This window comes from Eucyclogobius newberryi, unplaced genomic scaffold (assembly GCF_026437365.1).
Source record: "Eucyclogobius newberryi isolate DKJ021-1_F unplaced genomic scaffold, fEucNew1.0.hap1 SCAF_20, whole genome shotgun sequence".
In the NCBI taxonomy this organism is placed as follows: Eukaryota; Metazoa; Chordata; class Actinopteri; order Gobiiformes; family Gobiidae; genus Eucyclogobius; species Eucyclogobius newberryi.
Genome location: NW_027315835.1, coordinates 27870760 through 27882850, shown reverse-complemented (window position 1 = coordinate 27882850; position 12091 = coordinate 27870760). Strand labels below are relative to the sequence as shown.

The window sequence follows — 12091 nt, the reverse complement described above, 5'->3', positions numbered from 1 at the left end:
TAGCTCTTTGGGTTTTACCCTGGTGCCCCGTCTTGTCTCGTTTCTGCTAAGAAATCTTCCTTAATCATAAACTGAATACATGTAGTTTGAGACCCTACAATGTCCATGCAGATAAAGTATATGTCCATGCAGATAAAGTATATGTCCATGCAGATAAAGTATATGTCCATGCAGATAAAGTATATGTCCATGCAGATAAAGTATATGTCCATGCAGATAAAGTATATGTCCATGCAGATAAAGTATATGTCCATGCAGATAAAGTATATGTCCATGCAGATAAAGTATATGTCCATTCAGATAAAGTATATGTCCATTCAGATAAAGTATATGTCCATGCAGATAAAGTATATGTCCATTCAGATAAAGTATATGTCCATTCAGATAAAGTATATGTCCATGCAGATAAAGTATATGTCCATTCAGATAAAGTATATGTCCATGCTGCTCTCTGCTGAGAATGGAAGCGTGAGGCAAGGCAAGTTTATTTGTAGAGCACATTTCATACACAAAGCAATTCAAAGTGCTTCACACAACAGGAAAAAATGCATTAAAATCACAAAGAAATTACAGAAACAGAAGTACAATAAAATGAACTAAATATTGAGGGCTGTAGTTTCTTTTTTAAAAGTCTGCAGTTGAAGTGCATGATGCGCTACAGCCGACAGGAAGTCCCTGTCACAGAAACACCAAATAAAAGTGGTTAAATGCCAGCTAACAGTTTAAACTGGCCTGTACTTGAAATATGATTTGTTATTTAAACAAAGTAATATTATCATTACCATGTAGATCTGCACTTTTCATTTGAATACATGGTAAAACATGAGTTCACGCATTGGCCTGGTGAGACACAGATTGTCACCCTACAGAACACGCTCTTCAGTTGTTACATGTGGTGTTCTTCTCGGCTAACACCAGTTGAATTGATCTTGTGAGCAGAGAAAGCGCCCTGAAACCAAGAGCTACAGCAGTGCATTACCTCCTGTGTGCGTGCTGGTTTAGTCCCTACACCTCTGAGCCCAGGTCGAGTCATACGCACTGTGTGTATTTCACAAATGTTTCAGTTTGTGAAAAAATGTGCTGTGCATTTTATCTGGAATATAAAAATAATAAGTTGAGCATAATATGGTGATAAACGGCTAAAGTAGAAGCACTTTTTCCTCTTCTGCATGTTTAACTTTGAGATTGATTGGCCTTTATGGTGATTCTCTACACAAACTGCTAATTCTCGTGCACATTGAGCTGATTGGGTCTCAAGGGACAAAGCGCTTCAGGAGGAGCCGCCTTTAGCTCTCCTCCAGCAGCCGCCGGGACACAAAGACCCACGCATGGTCTGTGCCAGCGCCTCTGCTCAGTCGGGCGACTTGTTGGAGACACAAACAAAGTCTATTTAAAAAGTGATCTCTTATACTACTTATGCTAGCAGTGTTAATCTGCCCGGGGTCCAATCATGTGGCACGTTCTGTGTTTGAGTTTGACAATTTGCTGAATGTCGTGCCGGCTCTTCTTCCTCATTACTGTCACTACACTGTCCTGTCTCATGAGTCAAAACAATATAGTTAGAAATAGTAATTCATTAATTTACAGTATTGCCCGAAAAATAATATATTTTTTCAGGTTTTTTCACAGTATTTTCACTACAAGTTGTCCATCCATCCATCCATCTTCTGCCTCTTTATCCGGGGCCGGGTCGCGGGGACAGCAGTCTGAGCAGGGACTCCCAGACTTCCTTCTCCCCAGACACTTCCTCTAACTCCTCCGGGGGGATCCCGAGGCGTTCCCAGGCCAGCCGAGAGACATAGTCTCTCCAGCGTGTCCTGGGTCTTCCCCGGGGCCTCTTCCCGGTGGGACATGCCTGAAACACCTCCCGAGTGAGGCGCCCAGGAGGCATCCGGAACAGATGCCCGAGCCACCTCAGCTGGCTCTTCTCAACGTGGAGGAGCAGCGGCTCTACTCCAAGCTCCCCCCGTGTGGCCGAGCTCCTCACCTTATCTCTAAGGGAGCGCCCAGCCACACGGCGGAGGAAACTCATTTCGACCGCTTGTATCCGCGATCTTGTTCTTTCGGTCACTACCCAAAGCTCATGACCATAGGTGAGGGTAGGAACGTAGACCGACCGGTAAATAGAGAGCTTTGCCTTTCGGCTCAGCTCCCTCTTCACCACAACGGTCCGATGCAGCGACTGCATCACTGCAGCCGCTGCACCGATCCGCCTGTCAATGTCACGCTCCATCCTTCCCTCACTCGTGAACAAGACCCCGAGATACTTGAACTCCTCCACTTGGGGCAAGGACTCCCCACCCACCTGAAGAGGGCAAGCCACCTTTTTCCGGTCGAGAATCATGGCCTCGGATTTGGAGGTGCTGATTCTCATCCCAGCCGCTTCACACTCGGCTGCAAACCGTCCCAGAGCGGCTGCAGGTCCGGGTTTGATGGAGCCATCAGGACAACATCGTCTGCAAACAGCAGAGATGAGATCCTGTGGTCCCCAAACCGGACACCCTCCGACCCCTGACTGCGCCTAGAAATTCTGTCCATAAAAACAATGAACAGAACCGGTGACAAAGGGCAGCCCTGGCGGAGTCCAACATGCACTGGGAACAGGTCTGACTTACTGCCGGCAATGCGAACACAGCTCCTGCTCCGGTCATACAGGGACCGGACAGCCCTGAGCAAAGGGCCCCGGACCCCGTACTCCCGGAGCACCCCCCAAAGGACACCCCGAGGGACACGGTCGAAAGCCTTCTCCAGATCCACAAAGCACATGTGGACTGGTTGGGCAAACTCCCATGAACCCTCGAGCACCCGATGGAGAGTCTAGAGCTGGTCCAGTGTTCCACGACTGGGACGAAAACCACTCTGCTCCTCCTGAATCCGAGGTTTGACTATCGGTCGGATTCTCCTCTCCAGTACCTTGGAATAGACCTTACCCGGGAGGCTGAGGAGTGTGATCCCTCTGTAGTTGGAACACACCCTCCGGTCCCCCTTCTTGAACAGAGGGACCACCACCCCGGTCTGCCAGTCCAGAGGCACGGTCCCCGAACGCCACGCGATGTTGCAGAGACGTGTCAACCAAGACAGTCCTACAACATCCAGATACTTTAGGTACTCAGGGCGGATCTCATCCACCCCCGGAGCCCTGCCACCGAGGAGTTTGAGGACAACCTCAGTGACTTCAGCTTGGGTGATGGATGAGCCAGCCTCCGAGTCCCCGGCCTCTACCTCCTCTTCGGAAGACGTGACTGAGGGATTAAGGAGATCCTCAAAGTATTCCTTCCACCGTCCGACGACATCCCCAGTCCAGGTCAGCAGGCCTCCACCCGCACCGTAAACGGTGTTGGTGAGACACTGCTTCCCCCTCCTGAGGCGCCGGACGGTTTGCCAGAATTTCTTTGGTGCAGACCGATAGTCCTCCACCATGGCCTCCCCGAACTCCTCCCAGGCCCTGGTTTTTGCCTCTGCGACAGCACGAGCCGCGGCTCGCTTGGCCTGCCGATACCCGTCGATGACCTCCGGAGACCTACAAGCCAGAGTGGCCTGATAGGCCTCCTTCTTCAGTCTGACGGCATCCCTTACTTCCGGTGTCCACCACCGGGTTCGGGGGTTGCCGCCACGACAGGCACCGGAGACCTTGCGACCACAGCTCCGAGCAGCCGCATCAACAATGGAGGCGGAGAACATGGTCCACTCGGATTCAATGTCCCCAGCCTCTCCCGGGACATGCGAGGTGCGAGTTGAATACCCTACTGACAGAGGGCTCCACTAGACGTTCCCAACAGACCCTCACAATGCGCTTGGGTCTGCCAAGTCTGTCCGGCTTCCTCCTCCGCCAGCGGATCCAACTCACCACCAGGTGGTGATCGGTTGACAACTCTGCCCCTCTCTTCACCCGAGTGTCCAAGACACGCGGCTGGAGGTCTGATGACACGACAACAAAGTCGATCATTGACCTCCGGCCTAGGGTGTTCTGGTGCCATGTGCACGGATGGACACCCTTGTGCTTGAACATGGTGTTCGTTATGGACAATCCGTGGCTAGCACAGAAGTCCAATAACTGAACACCACTCGGGTTCAGATCGGGGAAGCCGTTCTTCCCGATCACCCCTCTCCAAGTGTCACCGTCATTGCTCACGTGGGCGTTGAAGTCCCCCAGTAGAACAACGGAGTCCCCGGTCGGTGCACTGTCCAGTACCCCTCCCAAGGACTCCAAGAAGGCCGGGTACTCTGCACTGCTGTTCGGCCCGTAGGCCGCCACAACAGTGAGAGACCTGTCCCCCACCCGAAGGCGGAGGGACGCGACCCTCTCGTTCACCGGGGTAAACTCCAACACGTGGCGGCTGAGCTGAGGGGCTATCAGCAAGCCCACACCAGCCCGCCGCCTCTCCCCGCGGGCAACACCAGAGAAGTGGCGCCGATCCGGGCGACGTAAACTGCCTTGTTCGTATTGTCATCATAGAGGGCTTCTGAACCGATCTTTGTCTGACCCGTCACCTAGGACCTGTTTGCCTTGGGAGACCCTACCAGGGGCATGAAGCCCCCGACAACATAGCTCCCGGGATCATTCGGGCACTCAAACCCCTCCACCACGTTAAGGTGTCGGTTCAAGGAGAGGACTACAAGTTGTATTTTCCCTTATTTCTGATTGTTTTGCTGTTGTAGGAATCTTTGTTACTTGTGGTTCTTTTACTTTTCCCATTCATTTTAATTGGAACATTTAGTCGAATAATGTATTTTTTCAGTTTTGTTTTTGTAGTATAAAAATGCAGAGACGCACTTGGTGTATCCTCACTGGCTGCAGCTCCAACCATGTTTATAATGAGAGGAAAAAAAGACATTATGACCTTCTAAATTGAAATGACTCCCTCAGACTGACGTTTGGACCGCTTTAAAGCCGTAGCGTGCCAGAGCTCGTTCAGTCCCATTCATATTCCTCCTCCTCATTTCTCCTGCCGATCCACGACATGTGCAAAACATTTCATTGCTCCGTCTCCTTCTCGGGGACCTATATTTGCTGCTAATTGGCCTTGGATTCTAATTTAAATGTAAATTCTAACTGGCGTTTGGCTCATCGATCATGGTGACTGCAGAGTGTCAAATGGATATGATATAATATAATATAATATAATACTGTTTGTCTTGTGCTGTGGCTGTTCAATCTGCTGCCGTTTTTCTCCAGCCAAATAAGTGACAAACAATGATCAATTATTACCAGTTGCACTTTACTACAGATGCAAATTGTAATAGTTATGAAGATTTTATGGGGCATGCAACAGATTTATTGTTTACTGCAAATACTACATTCATTATTTATACATACTTTTTGTACAAAGTGACACCACATATGATCAATATTTTGCAATTGCACATGAGTCCATCACACAAACAATCATACGTTTATTTTGAGAAGTGAAAAAGTATATTTTTGGGTCACATTTGTTGTGGCCCATAATTGCCTCAGAAAGCTCAGATCAAAAGGTGTTTTTTATGCCAGACTAAATGTTGTATTTTCTAAACCATTCTGTTGTTGTTGTTGTTGACTTGTATGATGGGAAAGTCATTGTTAGCATATGATTGAGTTCAGAATGTGGAGGTTTTGAGGACGTGTGTGCTGTCATGTTGAGCCTGGGCTGATCCGGAGTGCAGATGGAGCTTTGATCAGGCCGGCGTCATTAAACTGCAATTTTGCCAATGTTCCATATCTGCCCAGAATGATTCATTCTTTTGAAACCGGATCAATTGGTTGTGTTACCTGAGAACACGGGACACAACTCTCCACTTTCAAATGCTGCTGTCATTCTTCTGGGTCTCGGCGCTCCAGGTTCATCACTTCTGATTGGATCAAAGTAACAGCACCACATTGGAGGCGTTTCCATACACTGAGCCGGCATATGCAAGACATAATGCCTTTTCTACCATCAAAAGGGGAATTATTAATACTGAATTGAACTTATCGGCGAAAGAGTTTTGTACAAGTTCTTTTAATGTACAATGTATTTTTTAAGTCGGGCAGGACGCTTTTACTTTTTTCTCCATTTTGAAATAACTTTGTAAATGTTCCCTCCAGGTGACGTACGGCTCTTTCGACTACACGTCCCTGCTCTATCTGACCGACTACGGCACCGACTTCACTGGAGGCAGGTTCATTTTCATGGATCAGGACGGCAACCGCACAGTGGAGCCGCGGACAGGTACTTCAGCCTCATATGACAAACACAAACATAATCCCTGCCAGTGTTGGGATGAAAGCCTATTAACAACACTTAGAGATGTGAGATGAACGCTTAGCAGCAGCCATGGGGCTCTGGGGTTATTAAGGTCATTCCCAGAAGTGCACAAGCATCACATGGGTTGGACTGCACAGGAAGACATAATTTAAAAGGTTGGATGTACTAACTGCTATGCTATACTGCTGCTATTCCACAATGTGTTCTAATAAAGACCCAGGGTTCAGACCGTCATCAAATATGCAGCCGGAGCCGAGACGAGTGCTTAGGGACCGTCATCAAATGTGCAGCCGGAGCCGAGACGAGTGCTTAGGGACCGTCATCAAATGTGCAGCCGGAGCCGAGACGAGTGCTTAGGGACAGTCATCAAATGTGCAGCCGGAGCCGAGACGAGTGCTTAGGGACCGTCATCAAATGTGCAGCCGGAGCAGAGACGAGAGTACTTAGGGACCGTCATCAAATAGCAAAACGAAAAATGGAATGGAATTTCAAATAGAGCGGTACAATTTTAATAACACTTAAAATACACCATGATGGTCGCCACAGCAACCTTTATTTTTCCATCAGAAGCTTAATACTCCTGCAAATAGTAATCTGATTGATGATGATATGGAAGAAAGTTGTAAATAATGCCATCTGTCTGTGTTGATTAATTTGTTCAACAACTAATTTTATTTGCAAGTTTTCTGTTTCATTTAAAAAAAAAAAAACAAGTTCAAGTGTTTAAAAGTGAATTAAAGAGTTTTTTTTTTTAAAATATAATGTTTACAAATACATTTTAACCTGTTACCATCCACCTATTTTCGCCCTGTGCACAATGGTTGGACCCAAATGGCATTGCTTCTTAAAAGAGGATCTTACAGCCCACATGCAAGTGTGATGCATCATTAGAAAGCTTAGGCCTTCTAGTTTCTGCAGATGTGCACATGAACACTGTCAGGGCTTCAGAACTTACACTACAGAAGCCCAAACATAAACAAAACATCCCTTTTTAGTCTCGCCTGAATATTGTTAATTTGTAATGGTCCTGAGCATGACATACTTCATTGTGTGCATATGCTGTTCACTGTACATGATGTTTATCTTGTTGACAACAACTGTGTAAAGTTTCAGATCTGGTGCTGTTGACCTTTTTGTATCAAAAAGTATATTCGGAACAAGTGATCCAAATATGTGCCAACTGTGCCAAACTGTTTTATTACAATTTTAGCACCTCTATGATCATAAAACATACATTTTGATGTTTTGTAGGCCACTAATAGCAATTATAACTGCTAAAAAAAAAATATGTGAAAATGTGTAAATATGAGTTTACCCATGAATTTCCCATATAGAGGTTAAAAAAAAAATATATATATATATATATATATATATATATATATAATATATATTTTTTTTTTTATTGGTATAATAATACATATATCTAACAAAATGCACGTCCAAAAGGCTAATAAAATCAGAAAACGTTATGCGCAAAATCCTGCAGAGAAATCTGGCTCTTTACAGCCTTCCCGGAGCCTTACGCACGAGAATACAGGACATTCTGTGTCAATAAGCCCGTTGTCCCGCCCCTCTTTCTAAAGCTATTCTCATTGGCTAGAATAATATGTCAATCAAACTCAGCTACGTCATTGGCACGCGGCGCTATTTAGATGTAAACAGACTAATCCATGTGCGTCGCAAGCGGCGCATTTTTTTTTGCGGAGGCTGTAGCAAACAAACCCATGGACAGAAAAAATGGTGGATGGTCTCATTCTGTAGGAAACAGTCTGAAGAAAAGAAGGATATCCAACATTATTTTATAGGTCAAACAGGTCATTTGTTATGGACGGAGAAATGCGCCGGACAAGCGCATTCTCGTCCGGCGAGAAACGAAGAAAAGTTTGTTTACTTGACAATATCTGGAAATCGGAAAACTTCAGGAAAAATACAAGTGGATATTGTTTTTCAATGATTCCTTACGGACAGACTGAGTACAAGGATGTACAGAATTAAAGCCGTTTCGTCCGTCATAAACAGCAAACAGGACATGCGTTTGTAAAAGTTGAGACTTTCTCACAAACTATTGGCAATTGCTTCTTGGGGCAAATTATTCAATGTAAATCAATGACATATTCGTTTTGTTGAGAAAATAAGCTTTAAAATGATGTATAACTAATGGTATTGACCACGGAAATAAAAGTGATGATGTAAGAGAATATTTGAGATATAGAAAATGCTCGCCGGCGGACAGGTGGGTGGTAACAGGTGTTAAATAAATAATCGTGTTGTATCAATTTCGTCACTTTCGTGTTTTGCGATGCAATTATCAAATTGCTATACAAATTTGAAAAAAATAACGAATTGTTTAGCAGCTGCTGCTTTATAAGTGAAAATCCTTAATCTGAGCCCTGAGACCGTATTATTCACTCACTCAAACAACCCAGTCTCCTGTTTGTGTCTGAAGTTACACAAAGGACACTTTATGTCTAAAACATAATTGGATCTTACTTCTCCCGGTCTTGGTCTAAATCTGCAGCTGCCCTCTGTCCCGTGTGGTCTCTCAGCAGCAGTCCTCTGTCCCGTGTGGTCTCTCAGCAGCAGTCCTCTGTCCCGTGTGGTCACTCAGCAGCAGTCCTCTGTCCCGTGTGGTCTCTCAGCAGCAGTCCTCTGTCCCGTGTGGTCACTCAGCAGCAGTCCTCTGTCCCGTGTGGTCTCTCAGCAGCAGTCCTCTGTCCCGTGGGGTCACTCTGCAGCAGTCCTCTGTCCCGTGTGGTCACTCTGCAGCAGTCCTCTGTCCCGTGTGGTCTCTCAGCAGCAGTCCTCTCTCCCGTGTGGTCTCTCAGCAGCAGTCCTCTGTCCCGTGTGGTCACTCAGCAGCAGTCCTCTGTCCCGTGTGGTCTCTCAGCAGCAGTCCTCTGTCCCGTGTGGTCTCTCAGCAGCAGTCCTCTGTCCCGTGTGGTCTCTCAGCAGCAGTCCTCTGTCCCGTGGGGTCACTCTGCAGCAGTCCTCTGTCGCGTGTGGTCACTCTGCAGCAGTCCTCTGTCCCGTGTGGTCACTCTGCAGCAGTCCTCTGTCCCGTGTGGTCTCTCAGCAGCAGTCCTCTGTCCCATGTGGTCACTCAGCAGCAGTCCTCTGTCCTGTGTGGTCTCTCAGCAGCAGTCCTCTGTCCCGTGTGGTCACTCAGCAGCAGTCCTCTGTCCCATGTGGTCTCTCAGCAGCAGTCCTCTGTCCCGTGTGGTCACTCAGCAGCAGTCCTCTGTCCCGTGTAGTCACTCAGCAGCAGTCCTCTGTCCTGTGTGGTCTCTCAGCAGCAGTCCTCTGTCCTATGGGGTCACTCTGCAGCAGTCCTCTGTCCCGTGTGGTCACTCTGCTGCAGTCCTCTGTCCCGTGTGGTCTCTCAGCAGCAGTCCTCTCTCCCGTGTGGTCTCTCAGCAGCAGTCCTCTGTCCCGTGTGGTCACTCAGCAGCAGTCCTCTGTCCCGTGTGGTCTCTCAGCAGCAGTCCTCTCTCCCGTGTGGTCTCTCAGCAGCAGTCCTCTGTCCTGTGTGGTCTCTCAGCAGCAGTCCTCTGTCCTATGGGGTCACTCTGCAGCAGTCCTCTGTCCCGTGTGGTCACTCAGCAGCAGTCCTCTGTCCCGTGTGGTCTCTCAGCAGCAGTCCTCTCTCCCGTGTGGTCTCTCAGCAGCAGTCCTCTCTCCCGTGTGGTCTCTCAGCAGCAGTCCTCTGTCCTGTGTGGTCTCTCAGCAGCAGTCCTCTCTCCCGTGTGGTCACTCAGCAGCAGTCCTCTGTCCCGTGTGGTCACTCAGCAGCAGTCCTCTGTCCCGTGTGGTCTCTCAGACACAGTGATGTCAGGTGAAGTCAGTGATTTGACACCGCGCAGTCACTCGCAATGGCAGTTTCTAGTTGTGAATGTTGTTGCTGTTGAAAAGTGACTTGCTGTGCTGCGGTGGTGGAGTGGTTAAGGCACTGCACACGGGCACAACATCTTAAACAGAAGAAAAGAAAGAAAAGTAACTTAATGCAAAATCGTCTCACCCTGGACGACCCTAACCCGGTGAGAATTGTGTTGGAGAAAATACCTAGAAAAGCGTACATTCTTACTGTGAGCGTTGTAGCCTCTCCACAGATCTAGACTGTAACTTGCCTGGTGGTGTCTCCTGCTTGTATCCATGGAGATACATAGGTTATCTGGCTCCTCCCACTGTCCAAAGACGTGTGTGTGAGGTAAACTGGCATCTCTAAATTGTCCTTTAGTGAAAGAATGTGAGAGTGAATAGTGGTCCATGTCTCAGTGTTCACCCTGGATAAGCTGGCCCCTGTCCAGGGTGAACCCGCCTAAGGCCCAAAGTCACTGGGACAGGCTCCAGTCGCCCGCGACCCCGAACGGGAACAAGCAGTAGAAAATAAAGGAATGAATAATATGCCTAATGTTTTGTTATATTTCTTAGCTTTAAACCTTGTTATATTCCCGCAATAAAAACATATTATGGGTGCTGCCCGGTGCCTCTGGGTGCTGCCCGGTGCCTCTGGGTGCTGCCCGGTGCCTCTGGGTGCTGCCCGGTGCCTCTGCTGGGTGCTGCCCGGTGCCTCTGGGTGCTGCCCGGTGCCTCTGGGTGCTGCCCGGTGCTTCTGGGTGCCGCCCGGTGCCTCTGGGTGCCGCCCGGTGCCTCTGGGTGCTGCCCGGTGGTGGAGTGGTTAAGGCAACACCACAAATTCCAGGCTCCAGGTGCAGCCGGCCGCAATGTCGCGAGTCCGAATCCCGACTCAGACAGTTTACTGCATGTCCTGTCTGATAAAGTCTACGGGCAAGAAAAATCGTTAAAATAAATAGATGAATAATAATAAAAACATGGCTGGATTTATATTTAGCTTCACACATTCTTTACTCCTGTTCATCAGGCCCTCTTCTTGCAGACTTGTTCTGAGCATGGTTGTATTAGCAGGTCGGGATTCCCCTTTGCTGCCAGTAGATGGAGTGCTAACACCAAATCCTGACGAGGGAATGCTGAAAGGATAGAAAGTAATGTGTGCATGAGATGCCAAAGCAGAGGTACTCAAGAGCATATTTAAATACAAATCATCCATAATATGTGTCCTTATAATATAAGGACTGATGGCATGATTTGTATTTAAATATGCATATATATATTATATATATATATATATATATATATATGCAGTATTATTCACAATAATAATTCTCCACTCACCACGTTTGCCCTTTTATAAAACCTTTGTTGGAACCTTTGGAACATTCTCATTGAGACTGAGCTGTCAATCACTGTCCAGTGATTTCCCGACAGCTGAATGGGCCGTTTCCTCTAATAATCTCATCTTCCACAAATCCGCTATGTGGAAAATTAAAGTTTCAATAACAACTTGATACCATGAAAAATATTGCGTGGTGTTTTTCATCCTGTCAGTTCGAGTCATGGTTAGTATGAATCGTGGCATATCTCCTTTTAATACATTTTTAAGTACAGTTCTTGTGTGGCGTCTGAGCGAGAGGAGATTTTTCTTCCCTCGCTGTCTTTGTGCAGGAGGTTTTCTGTTGTTGAACGTGGAGTGCCCTTGCTGGCCACGGCACAATAGAAGGACGTGGATGAAGGATGAATGATAAAATGTGTTATTCAGACTTCCTTATGAATAGAATGGCTCTAAAGGACGAAACACTAGAAAGAAAACAAACAGAGTCACATCTCACATCTCTTGGTTGATGGGTGAACCTTGGACTGGGTTCAGAATCAGAAAAGGGGTTTATTGCCATTGTCAGTGACAGAAATCACATACTAGGAATCTGCAACGTACAACACTGAATACTAATAGTATCAGAATATATAAAAAAGGACACGAAGGCATTACAATGTACAAATACAATCAAATAGAC

At 47.2% G+C, this 12091-nt stretch overlaps 1 protein-coding gene across 1 annotated transcript in view; it reads left to right on the top strand.

The window, feature by feature from the left end:
* The window catches only part of ogfod3 (2-oxoglutarate and iron dependent oxygenase domain containing 3), a 44073-nt gene that overhangs the window by 23022 nt on the left and 8960 nt on the right, over positions 1–12091 (top strand). Inside the window, exon 8 of the mRNA XM_072456409.1 lies at positions 6065–6188. Within this exon, the coding sequence (XP_072312510.1) occupies positions 6065–6188 (124 nt within the window). The remainder of the gene's footprint in view (positions 1–6064; positions 6189–12091) is intronic.